General features: G+C 36.7%; 1 protein-coding gene across 6 annotated transcripts; it reads left to right on the top strand.

The window, feature by feature from the left end:
- The first annotated feature begins 1,673 nt into the window (after nt 1-1,673).
- Nucleotides 1,674-13,790, top strand: LOC311081180 (uncharacterized protein). Of its 6 annotated transcripts, none has more exons than XM_084111584.1 (5): nt 1,674-1,741; nt 2,045-2,364; nt 4,832-4,999; nt 6,281-6,462; nt 7,452-8,103. In XM_084111584.1, exons 2-5 carry the CDS (start codon nt 2,136-2,138, stop codon nt 7,926-7,928), a joined length of 1,056 nt encoding a protein of 351 aa, XP_083967710.1. In that variant the 5' UTR covers nt 1,674-1,741; nt 2,045-2,135; the 3' UTR covers nt 7,929-8,103. The 6 variants fall into 6 exon arrangements, with proteins under 6 accessions (XP_083967710.1, XP_083967714.1, XP_083967712.1 ...); XM_084111585.1 differs by having other exon boundaries at nt 1,690-1,957; XM_084111588.1 differs by lacking the exon at nt 4,832-4,999.
- Nucleotides 13,791-13,995: the final 205 nt, after the last annotated feature.

Genomic DNA, 13,995 nt, shown 5'->3' with positions numbered 1-13,995 from the left:
TTTATACACGTCTTAAGAGATATGGTGGACATTCATGTTAAATTAGCATTATTTGTTTTTACATCTTGTGTAAGGCTTTAGTTGTTTGTAGGACATGTATAATTGAAAATACAATTTCTATGTGGTTTTTGCAGCATATACTTTGTCACTTACAATGTTCATTTGGAATAGATAGGAATCACATGTTAACAAAACTTTTCCAAGGCTCCCAACCTTGACTGGGCTAGACCATCCCAAGATAAACTACAGGGACTGTAACTTGACAGACAGTAAGCTGTACATATGATGTTCTTATTATTGTTCATATTACATTTTTAAATTACATGTAAAAGAGCATTGACTGTCTACTCACTGATTTCTTGATTTTTCCCCTTTCTTAAGATCATGAAAAAAAATCTAAAATGTAAGCAATCTGACATACTCGGGCAGAAATCATGTTCATGGATGAGCTAATGTATTAAAGTTTTATTAATGTTATGTAAAATATATACAAATAATAAAAGAGATGGCAGTTTCATGTATTGGTGAAATACATATTTAAATACATGTTGTCCAATGATGTGCTTAAAATATTAGGAAACTTTTAAAGACTATGAGACTTTGTCTTGCAAATAGTGACCAATGTGATGAAACAAAAACAAAATAAGACTTTATATGTGTGTCAGTATTGAAATGCATATAAATGTCAGTTTTTTTTTCCTGATATTAAAAATGTAGACATATCAAGTTTATTTGAGTCTCAAAATACCTGAAATAGATAAAACATCTATGATAAAATGTCTTTATGACATAAAATGTCTAAAAAATAATGATTGTCATAGAATCAGTAGATTTATTTTCATGAAATCTTCATAATCTTTCAACAGTGATTGACATAGTTTGTGTCACTTTTCCCATTTTAAAGCCATAAACTAAACTAATGTCTCGATCTGTATTTGCATATATATCTAGACCGCAGCGTCTGTTTTTACGTCCCCAAATTCAAGGCCTATTAAAATGATAGTTTAAGTTTGTTGTACTATTTAAGACTTTTTATGGTCATAAATTTGATCAAACCACATTTTCAAGGACCCACAGAAACTCTGTTATTTGCTTGTGAAGTTATGGTATTTAGTTAGGTTATATATATATATATATATATATATATATATATATATATATATATATATGTTTGGACAGTTTTTTTTACTGTAATTTAAAAAAAAAAAATAACAGTGCGGGTGGCATGAGGGTGAATTAATGATCAGATGATTTTTATCTGTTGGTGAACTATCCATTTAATGCTGATCTATGGCAGACTGAAGAAACAGCAGAGTTGATGACAACAGGACAGTGGATGAACCTGTGAGACGTAAATCTCAGGTTATCTCCCCATTTCCAGGCCGATTTATGTTTCTGCCGGAGCACCCACGGGATCAGCAGGGAGATAGTGATCGGCCTATGATCTCAGGAAGATAGTGGCTGGATGGGACAATAAACTACTGTGCCAGTAGATGTGAGTCTAAATGGAAAAATAAGTAATAAGAAGTATTTCATTAAGACACACACAAAAAATGATATATATAAAATGTTTATATATTTATTTATTTATTTATTTATTTATTTTTCTAAGTAAATTTCTATGCACTTTTGTTATTTCAGGCGCAGCAGCGTGTGAACAGGACTTTTATTTTGGTCTTGATTTATGACGTCATAAGGTTGCGTCGCGCTCCTGCATCTGCTGTAATTCGGCTGGAGAAAGGTTTGTGTTTTAAGTGTTTAAGAAAGCGATATAAACTGTTTAAAGCGACGCAGAATGAATTATGTATTATATGTAATATTGCATTGCTTTATCTAACATTTATTAAAGCCGTGTGAGCAAAGTAATGAATAAGAACACATGAGTACAAGAGTTGCGTCTTATTTCGCACCCTTTATCGTAAAACAGTGTCATAAACACGAATTCAGTCACTGTTAAGTAGTGATGAAAGCTTTTCAAAAGTCCGAGTCAATTGAATCAAATACTTTGCAAAATGATTCTTTCTGTTGTTCTCATCTTAAACAGGACAAACACACAGAAAAACTGGTGAAAGCGACTGAGATCCACGTGACTCACTATTATACAGACAACGTTTATTAAAGAGGAGAGTGAAGACATGAAGGTTGAAGAAACATTCAGAGTAAAACAAGAAGAAACCGAGGAACAAACAAAGATTGCTTTTATTAAAGAGGAGAGTGAAGATGTGAAGATTGAAGAAACATTTGGAGTGAAACATGAAGAAACTGAGAAACAAACAAAGATTGCGTTTATTAAAGAGGAGAGTGAAGACATGAAGATTGAAGAAACATTCAGAGTGAAACATGAAGAAACTGAGGAACAAACAGGTTAGTTTCATTCTCAAAGCTGAACTCACTCATTTGATCCTTATTAAAATGTCCAGCTCTACAGAAATGAATGATAGTTTAAAAGAATGTCACTAATATACATATATATTTAAAATTTTAATATTTTGTATTTTCAGGGGGAATTTACTAAATATCCCCTAAATATATACTAAATATTTACTCATAAGTTAAACACCGTTTATCATCTGCAATACCAAGTTGTAACCACTAGAAGGCTTTATAGCATTTTTTTTTTTTTTTGGTTTTATAGCATATAGCCTAAATATAAACAAATGCTGCTGAATGACAGCATAAGACAAAGTACATTACTTGTATTATGTTATTCATTTGGATACGTGTAACTGTCCTACTCGACCCGCTCCAACCGAGATTCGAACCGGTGTGGTGAAGTGCTGAGTCCCAGCTTAGGACCCCAGTAGTATGCCAGATCTAAAGCTGTTCTCGCGATTCTTAAAGTAATTAATCAAACTTTAATTCATGTAATCTTTTATTTTTATCCTCAATATTTATTTAGTTAAATTTAAATAAATTGCATTTTTAAGGTATGTTTTGTGATATTGTTAAAAAAAAAGATCTCTAATCATTTCAGATAGCTGTATGCTATGCTACTATCTAAGCTAACTAAAAAAACACAAAGAACGAGAAATGTTTAATTTCACAATCTATAGCTTTGGTTATATACTAGTATATGAAACAAAAGTTAAAAGATATTAATGGTCGTTATAACCAGGCACTAAAGCAATTACCCATAAATTGTGATTTGAACCAATCGGATTGCTTGGGTCTTAAGGTAAGACTCATCTCTCTTCACCACGCCGGTGTGGGAGGCGGGCGCCTATAGCCCTAGGGGAGTGAGGTTTACATGCACAGCTCTTCCGGGCACTACGTCCATTAAATATGCCTATATAATATTGAGACATTCTTAAAGACTACCTTTCATACTTTGTAATTTTAGCGGCATCTAGCGGTGAGGTTACGAATATTGCAGTACCGCAGTAATATTGCAGTAATATTGCAGTACCGCGCTACTGACAAGCCAACCGCAGAGGAATGCAAGTAACCGCAGCAACCGCGATATTCGTGTCTTAAGGCAATGCCCTTCTTGTTTTTAACTTCATGCATGTGTATTGAATGTTAAATAAGTTAATGATAACATGGCTGTTTATCATGGTGATTTGTACAGACCCTTCGTGGATTTGCACACAAGCCTAAATAGACAGTGAATGAGAGGGATCGACTGAGCGCGTGCGATTGAGTCTTGATGTCTTTGAGGTCAAGTCATTTATATTCGTGATAAGGTTGCTGTGTCCAAGGAAAGCAACATATTTGTTGTATCATCCTTTTAACGTTTAAGGGTATTTTCCATGAATGGCGTCAGTGGTCAGCCTCCACAGCGCGAGGAAGCCGTGGGAAAAAAAAATCAGTGAGTCATGCATTGAATCAATGCCATTGGTCTCTATTAAGTGAAGTTTCAGCGTTACCCATGCAACGCATTGCTGGTCAGCTGAGCCTTGAAAAGTGGAGCTCAAAGTTACAAATAATTAACACCTTGTTTTATTACATCTATCTTTTAATGAATCAGCGTTTTTGAACGTGTTCGTTGAATGAACGGTTTAATGACTCGCTCAAAGACAGTCCGTTGCCGTAACAATGGCAGAGATGCTGTTTAGTTTCGGTTACATTGGTTACTGAAAATGTCCTCGTTTTTGTGCATGCTGACCACATCGTAACACTTAATTATATAGCAACAAATAAATATAAATAAATCAAATTAAATAAACGGCGATAATACCGCATATCGCGCTATTAAGCCACCCAAAATTACCGCAAGGGAAATTCCTTCACCGCGACAGCCCTACACAGAGAAGTTTGTCCGTTTAGGGCCACTGTAGAAACATGTCAGCGCAAAATGTACAATTTCAATGTGAGGGGACCCGCGGTGTATGTAGATAGAAATGGCTTATTCTAAGGTAATAAAAACATAACGTTTCATCTTTGTACGCCACTGAAAACATAGTTATGTATATGATATTGCATTTCTGTCAACTGATCCTCCTAAATATTACATAATGCACCTTTAAATGTTGATTTGAAGATTTGTGAGTTGTTGCATTATTATTGCAGTCAAATCTGGCTCAGAATCTTGTTACTCATACTAGCTCCATATAATAGCATGATCAGTCACACGAAAATAATCAGAAATATGGCTGCAAGCAGCAATTATCAGGGCCAAGCACAAATAAAGCCCGGGACACACCAAGCTGACGGTTTGCCGGGTGGTTTTTGAGCGTCGGTCGGCTTAAGTTTTCTTGGACCAATCGTGGCGGAGCTCATCGGAGAGAGAGAATGAGCGCGCGAGAGAAGAACTGAGCTGAAGAAAGCAAACAAACAACGAAGTAAAGAGGGAACTCACTCACTTGTCACTCTTGTCATCTCATTTGACCAGAGGATTATTTTAATAACATGGCTTTGTGGAATCAAGACGTCGAAGACCAGCTAGTCACCATGATCCAGGAAAGGCCGCCTCTGTATGACATTACAGAGAAACTGTATGCAAACAGAGTGGTGAAAACTGAACTCTGGCGTGAGATCGAAGAAAAACTTGTTATATCTGGTAAGTTTTTCTTTTTGGCTGTTGGGGTCGTTAGCAAAAACTGCTCTTTATTGTTCACTAGTCATGAGCAGTTGTTTTGTGCTAACTTGTTTAATCCGTACTGTAGCAACCAGAAGAGCAAAAATTACACTTGCTGGCACCAGTGTTGGGTGTAATGCTTTACTTAATCCTTCCCTCGCGTTTTGTAAGAAATCCTTCCCTCGTGGGTCAAAATTACCTGAAGCCGTAAAATTATACTTTTATAATTTTTATATAATATTATATCTTATTTTATATTTAGATAGTTTTTTTTCTTTTTTTATGCATTTTTTGTGGAGATTTTTTTTATTACATTTTTTTTTTTAAAATTCCCTTTAAATGAATAGATTTACTCAATTAATAATAAATAGTAATTTAGTGATTTAAGCACATTCCTCACATTCTTTCAATTTAAAAGGTTTATTCATGAAATTGTGAGTTATTTTGAATTTAATTCCGCTCAAAATATCTTGCATTGGGTCTCTTTGCCGACCTTTTGTGGAAAAATAATAATATAACATGATATTTCGTGACTCTTGCCACTAGATGGCCTTATAGCACTATATGGCACAAATGAGCTGTTTCCCCTGTGTCCTGAAGTCAGTTTTCTTCAGTATGCATTCAGATACACATGTGGACATTTATAAAATCATTTTTGGTAAAGTTTTAGTTTTTTTAGTTTGAATTTTGAGCATTTTTTGTTGTTTTTTATGTGTACTGAAGAATTCCTCGCATTCCATTAATTCCTAAGGGGGTCAAATTGACCCGCTAGAGAAAGATTTGTTACTTTTTAAAATTTCAACCACAAAACGCCTCGAATCCATTAAATTTTTGTGTATTCGTGGTTCAAGTGCGACAAAAGTCATTGGGTCTTGGACCCCTCTGATGAACACTCAATTTTTAAATTAAAAAAATAAAAAATAAATAAATTTCCAGGTCAAGATGACCCGAGGGAAGGATGAGATGTAATTAGTGTCTTCTTGAAAAAAGTACAGTAAGGGAATGCTCTGATGTAATTGTATACTGTCTAGACTATAGACCATTCTATATAAAACAATAGTGAATTTAACGTGTAATGTTAAAATGTATGTTCTCGATGTGACCTGCTCCCTTCAAATACTTTGGCCAGTTCAAGAACAATTTATGCAATGTTGTATTACTTATTTGAAAGAATTATACCAACACTGGTTGGCACTGCATTTATCCTTTAGTTAGACATGTTAAGTATGCACATTGCTTACAAAACTGAACGTTGTCTTGCAGCAATACAGCTTAAGAAGCGGTGGGAATCTCTGAGAACACAATACACACGCTACAAGAAGCGTGAAGCCTCAGCGAGTTCAGGTGCACAGAGGACGGGCAGGCAACACTGGATCCTGACCCGGCTACAGTTTTTGGAACCCCACACCAAAAGAAAGGAAACCACATCCAAGCTAGCTATCAGGGTAATATAGGTTTATTAATTTGCGCTTAAAGGGAAATACACATCACATCTAGCTTATTTAATTTACTTCCTGTAATTAGCTTTGGAACAAAGCATCAACAAAATGTCAACAATGTAAATACAAATTGGCAAAATATGGCCAAAATATGGCCACTGATTATCCAGGTGATGGTTAATAGCACTTTATTTACATGCAGCCTTTCATGTTAACTTGGTTTAGTTCCAGTTTGTCATCCACAATGTTCCATTAAGTGCATCTGAATAAAGTCATAATAGTTAGATTAGCTTACTCCTCATTTCAAAAACAACTTGTTTAACACGAAATACTTCTCTTCTAATTTTTTCACTACTTATGGGCCACAAGAGAAATATTAAGAAAATAAATTAAAACAGTCTATTAGTCAATATACCGTTTTCAGCCCGTTGAAGTAGATTCAGCTCATATTTCATCGTCTCTGAGAGAATATGTAGCCTACCGTTAATGTAGCGTCAGATGTTTTTACTTTCACTTTCTGTAGTGAATAATTGACGGGTTTGAGACTTCTTCACTGGCACAACAGAGCAAAGTTTGCACTTAGCAGTGTGATATCCACTGGCTCACCTTCATGGTTTAAAATGTAAATAAAATGAAAATTTCCTTTTAAAATTATGGACAGAGATTTAGATTCTGCACGAGCAATTTCCTGTGAAGTAAATTATTAAATAAATGACCAAATAAACAAGTACGCAAATCACCCACTGCCGTCAAGGGGGGCCTCGGACTTGCTGTTCACAGGGATTTGCGCTATGCCATTGCATTGACTACACTAATTGTAGCTATTCAAAACCAGCATTTCAAACCTGACCTCACCCCAACCAAATATAGGCCAATTTACAGGGTTTTGTTTTTACAGTGCCCTGCAAAATGACCCATTATTGTTATGATTGCTTGAGTGTTTAGTTCTATAGTATAATACCCCTCTCATTTTGTGGCATTGTTTTTTTTTATAGGAAACTTTATGTGCTAGTGATTCCAGTTCACCCTCAGATCATGGCCCACACACTGACACCCGGACTAGCACACCTGAAGAGCCCTACTTAGAGTCTGAGCAAAGGTCGTGCAGTCCTCTGGCAGAATGCAGCATCTTTGGAGCAAAATCCACGTCGATTATAGATGACCTTTTGCAAAGCACATCCAGCCGGGCAAGCACTCCGAGGCCTCGGAGGAAGCGTAGCAGGCGGTCCCTAGACGACTCTGCCAGTGACGAGTCATCCAAATTGCTTTGCACCATAGGCAAAATTTTGAAAAGGATAGCGCATCAGGAGGACCACAATGATGCCATTGCAGCATATTGCAAAAACTTTGAGCACAGAATGCGTAGTCTACCACCACATTTACTGCCACACTTTCAACATGAGGTGGACAACTGTCTCTTTAAGTATTCTGTGGCACCAGAACTCTCTGCCAGCAATCATACACATCTGTAATGTTTGTGGCAACGAAGATGTGTAACATTTAACATGTACACAACTAATTCCTGCCGACTTACATTTTGTATTATTTTGTACCTAATTGTACTTATATGTATGTATATTTCATATTTAAGCTTTTGTCATTTTGTCCATTACACTGCAGATTTTATAATAAAACACTTGACTTGCACACTCACTTGTTAATCAAGATTGAATTGATCGAGATTATGTAATGCAAAAGTTTTTACAAGTTTAGGATCTCTTAGGGCTGACACAATATCAGATTGTCACCACACAATTATCATGACCAAAACAATTCATAATAACAATATTATTGTTTTCTACATTTATTTCCATTACAAAAAAAAATAAATTATCAGTCAAGATCATTTGTTTAGAATCTAGAATTTGTCTTAATGTTTTCTATTTTGTGGCCAATGAATCAAAATACAAGTGTAGGGAGAACAAGGTTGCCAAGAAGTGCAGGGTAATAATCAAACGTTTCGAGATACAATCTTGATAGTTTGTATTTGCCTCTGTGTGAGTGGAGTGAGAAGTTCCTTCAACATGTGGAACTGAACAGGAAAAAGCCAAGCGAAAGTTTTAAAGTCTGCGGTTTCGGTTGTCTCCAGCTCTCGACACCGGTTCAGAAAAGCCCCTTGTGCCTGTAGCTGCAGTATCCATGATTTAACCCATTTAGTGCAGTTTCTCCTTATCCGTTTCTTTCTTTCTCCAGGGGGGCATCAAGGGCTGACAATGCCAGTGTCATTTGTAACTTAGCAAACATAATTGAAAAAGCTACACAAATTCGTCAGTAATGAGCGCGGCTGATGTAAACAAAGGTAAGCTTTGTATATACACAGTTCTAGCTCTTCCGGTTTCCCGTTTGATTGCCGAATACAGACTACTGCCACCTGCTGGTATGGGAGAGTTATGTCCTTACACGCAAGTGCAGAACAGAACGTACTTGCTAGTTGGCTGTCGGCTGTAGTCTGTCCGGTGTGTTCAAGTGCAACTTCCGATGACAGTCGGCTTTTAACGCTAGTTCTTTGGCGTCGGTTTGGTGTGTCCCTACCTTCAGTTTAACTGCTTCCATTGCTCTTCTCATTTGTACATGCTTTTCTTGGCTGGATCATAGCATTCTTGACTTCCACTTTTTGTTTAACTTTTTTTTTTTTTTTTTTTTTTTTTTTCCCTATGTGGAGGTTGAACCAACTCTAGAGAAAGGCTAATGTAATGTAAGTAGCCTAATGTAAGTGTAATTAATCAACTGAGCACTTATTTTAAATACAACTACATTTGTATTTACATGCTCACAATTTACTAAAAACATTGTAAGGTAGTAATTAAAACAATATATTGATTTTACTTTTGTAAGACACTTTTTTTTTTTATCCTCAGCCAGGGCCTAAACTATTGTGAAAAATAAGTATATAACAAACTTTTAATTATTACTTTAATAATAATTTTTCAATTAAAAAGCCATTTCTCCATATTAGACCTTTTCCACCAAACACATTCAGCACTGTGATTGGTTGTCCAGCTATTATATTACAGAGTGCCAAGCCATAGCTATTATATTACAGAGTGCCAAGCCATAGCAAGTCAACGAAAGACTAATTTCAAATGACATCATATCGTCCCTCTAAGTTGGTGGGGATTGTTATCACTAACTTTGACAAGTTTCGCCCACTGTGGGGAACTGGATTGGGGGCAAAAACGTTGATAACATAGCCAACGCTATTCGCTATGGAAAACGCAAGTAATCTTAGTTAGGAGGACATTGTTGCTAGTTTATCATCCATGCTGTTTTCAAGATTAACTTTTAATGAAAATCTGGATTTATTTGTCAAAAGACGACCTACACTAGAGCTTAATTTGGAGCAGAAAGCCAAATCTTTTGAAAGCATTTCAACCTGAGCAATTACAAACGATACCCCTGGATGACAGCATCAATCAAGGAGCTAAAGCTTTACCGCTGGAATTGTTTGCTGTTTGGGTAAGTTATTTAAAATCTAATAGGTCATGTGCCAACTCATTTTATTCTGGCCGCCACTGCCACTGTTTAATATATGTTAAGCTTCATTTCAGAAAAAAGTCATTTTGCAGACTTATTGATCAATCTGTAAATTTAACATTCATCATGCTACAGTGTAAACTTTCATAGTACTTTTGTATCATATCATATTATATATTATATTATAGAACATAAAATTCACACCGTTTTGTATGGCATTGGAATGTGATTAAAAGCTGTCTGAATTGCCTGTGTATATCATACATTGTACTATATAAATCATATTCAAACGCGTGTCCCTCGATTTCACATATTTCAGTTTGGCAATATAGTTTATGAAAAGCCCAATTAGTAAAATGTGTATAAGTTTATATAGCAATAACACGTTAACTAATGCAAGTAATTCTTAATAAAAGTAAAACTTATTTGTCAGAAATTAAACCCTCCTCTGAATAAAGCCACATCATTCATTTCTACTTCTGAGGTAAGTTTAAGGCTTATTCCTCACAGCGCGTCTTCCAAAAATAATGAAAAGCAGAGGAATCTGATTAAGATTGATGCTTTGTTTGAGGTGGTGCGTTTACATGATTACCGTATGAATAGCCTACGCTGCAAATGTCAGGGTTGTCTGAACAAAGGAACATATCAAACACAAAAACAGTTTCCCGCCACTCCTTTGTTTCCATTGTCACTGTCAATATGAGTTAATTTGTTTCAGCTGTGTTTGAATAATTATCTCTTTTCAGTTTGTTATTTAAGTTTGCCACTGTTGTGTTAAGATGTGTTTGCACCGCAAGTTTGCCTGCTTTTTTAATTGGAATTAAACCTTTTGAGTCTTTGGAACTGGGTTCTTCTGTCTTCATCAGATTACCTGCATACATTGTTACAGATGACTGCACCACATAACATGAAATCTGTGGAGGCTTTAACTTAAGTATGGACCACCGGTTGGCTGAGATGGAAAGAAATTCTGTGCTCCATAAATCAGAATGGCCACAGTATGGAAGCGTATGTGGCTGAATTTGTCCAGTATTGCCATTTAGCATCCTGGGACAACCAATCTCTCAAGGCCAGTGAGGTGAAGAACCACAGTGCCCCTAAACAGCTAATCTCCGAGTCCGTTCCTGAGTATGAAATCCCAGAGTCCGTTCCTGAGTGTGAAATCCCAGAGTCCGCCACAGAAGGTTTTGTTGTTGTGAATGTACACAAAGAAAAGTATGATGCATTACTCTTATCTGTTCATCGAAAAATTATTTTAAGTATTAATTATCTTAAAAAGTATTATCTTAAAAGTATTTTAAGTTCTTTCTGCTCTTAAAAAATGCAAGTGATCCCCCTGGTTCCTTCGCTGACCTCAGAGGGTTAATAACTGCCAGCTTGACAGTTTTTGAGATGTGTCCTAAAGAAAGAGAAGATTTTTGAACAATATTGAGAAGTTCTGAGATTATGCAACACCTCTTTAAGTAGCTTAGTAAGTACAGCAGGGCTGAAAAACTCAGTTCCTGGAGGGCCACAGTCCTGCAGAGTTTAGTTCCAACTCGGCTCTGACAAAATAAATGAGGGTCTTTCACACCAGAGGAACGTTTTCAGGCACCCGCCATTTTTAAAAAGCCATCTAAACACAGTTGATTGCGTATAGGAACTGGCATACAAGTTATCAATTTTGATGTCTGTTGCTTTGTGGCATTAAACTGGGATTCATTTTTGTCTTTTTTCGCCTCAGACCTGATGCCATTGAAAGAGGAGAGTCAAGATCTGAATGAAATGGAAGAGAGAGATCAGTACAAGACACATCATGATTTCATAACTGAAGACAAGTCTTTTAGATGCTCAAAGGCAAAAAAAACGTCCTCACAAAAAAGGGCTCAAAAGACAGGGACTATAGCTAATTTCACCTGCAGACAGTGTGGAATAAGTTTCAGTCATCAAGGAAGCCTTAGAGTCCACATGAGAATTCACACTGGAGAGAAGACTTTCACCTGCCAACAGTGTGGAATAAGTTTCAGTCAACAAGGAAACCTTGGAGTCCATATGAGAATTCACACGGGAGAAAAGCCTTTCACCTGCTCTCAGTGTGGAAAGAGTTTCAGTGTACATGGAAACCTTAAAGTCCACATGAGAGTTCACACTGGAGAGAAGACTTTCACCTGCCAACAGTGTGGAATAAGTTTCACTCAAAAAGAAAGCCTTAAAGTCCACATGAGAACACACACTGGAGAAAAGCCTTTCACATGCCAACAATGTGGCATAAGTTTCACTCAAAAAGGAAGCCTTAATAACCACAAGAGAATTCACACTGGAGAGAAGCCTTATACCTGCCAACTGTGTGGAAAAAATTTCAGCCGAAAAGGAATTCTTGACAGGCACTTGAAAATTCACACTGGAGAAGAGCCATAAGGCCCCGATATAAGTTTTTTCTGTTCTTCGTTTAGGGGAAAAATGAAGTTCGTAATACATGAGCAGTGATACACTGTTAGAGAACATCCGCTGACGCCCACACTGCTGAGAGTGGCGTTTAGATGAATATGTAAATACGTGCTGTGTTTTCCTCTCCAAATAACTAAAACGCACAACAAAATTGCAAAAACAGCAAGCATTTTTTATAAAGCATAAGAAAAGCATCTGATCATAGCAATGTGGATACGTTTGCACTGTAATTCACCACTCTAGTAAAATTGACGTCACGTTAATTTACATCACTTTATACAATAGATTGCTTAAAATCAAGCAGCTTTACCGTATTAAATCTGATGAAATGAGACACTGACACCGTTTTTCATAAATACAACTTCATTTTCTACTATAAAGGAGCTCTAAAGTGTGTTCATATTTCCACTTGTGGACGTCTGACCTCCAAGTACTGAACAGGACAAATGAACCAGGAAATATTTCCACGTGAAAGAAGGCAGAGCCTCCGTACACACCGATTACGTTATCGGCATGGACCAATGGTAGTACAAAAGTGTTTACCAGCCGGAACTTTAGCGATAAGTTGCTTTGTCAAGCTGTTTCCGAACTCCCCAAACGAACTTCGTTTTGACCTGATTTTGTTTTAAATGACGTCACATCAGTTCGTTTTTCGATTTTGTTTGAAGTATAATGGTACCTTTACACATGCCAAAAGTGTGGATAGAGTTTTAAAAACTCTGAAACAAATCTGATATGTGGCCATTGTCATGACCGGATTAAAGCTGTGAAACAGTGAACATAGTGAAATCTGCATGGTTGCATAAACGATGACTGATTAACATAAAATAATCTGTAAAACCAAAAACAACATGGTTATCGGTGTCTATAATGACGCTTTTCCACTGCATGGTACGGTTCAGTACGGCTCACATTGGCGTGTTTCCACTGCATGTTAAAGTTCGGCTCGGATCACTTTGTGGTGCTTTTCCACTGCATGGTACGGCTCGCTTTAAATGGTACCACCTCTGCTGAGGTTCCAAGTGTACCGTACGGATACTAAAATGTGACGTGGAAACACTACAGATCACTGATTGGTCAGAGAGAATCGTCATTACAAGCATCATTATATTTGCAACACGAGACACCAAACCTGCTAGATTTAAATAGTCAGCAACAGCCACCACAGTTTTATTTGTTTGCACAAATACATTTTTATTAAACAACTTGCTTGAAATAATAAAAAAATAAACTTGAAAAAAGAAATGGCTGGTCAGTAGACGAGGTGCAGCAGACATTCCTCACGTTGGTAGCTGAGGAGCGGATCCAGCGAGAGCTGGATATTGTGACGAGGAATGAAAAAGTTTTTCAGCAAATTTAACGATCAGTCTATAATCCCACCCACTTTGAAGCAGTACTAAACTGCAGTGGAAAAAGCAAAGTGAGCCGTGCCGAGCCGAATCGTACTGAGCCATACCATGCAGTGGTAAAGCGCCATAAGTTGCATGAGTGTTAATGTCAAGAGCAAATAACAAGAACTTAACCTGTTTGTGACGTGTTCCAGAAAGTTGTTGACGGAATAAGACGGCAGAAAGCGCACCCTGTTTGTTTCCTTTATTTTACAAAAGTGCAATGTTTTGTTGGTATTGTGAATATACA

Source organism: Abramis brama (genome assembly GCF_963993115.1).
Source record: "Abramis brama genome assembly, chromosome: 4".
In the NCBI taxonomy this organism is placed as follows: Eukaryota; Metazoa; Chordata; class Actinopteri; order Cypriniformes; family Leuciscidae; genus Abramis; species Abramis brama.
Note: the sequence above shows the minus strand (reverse complement) of the source record. Positions and strands in the feature narration are given on the sequence as shown.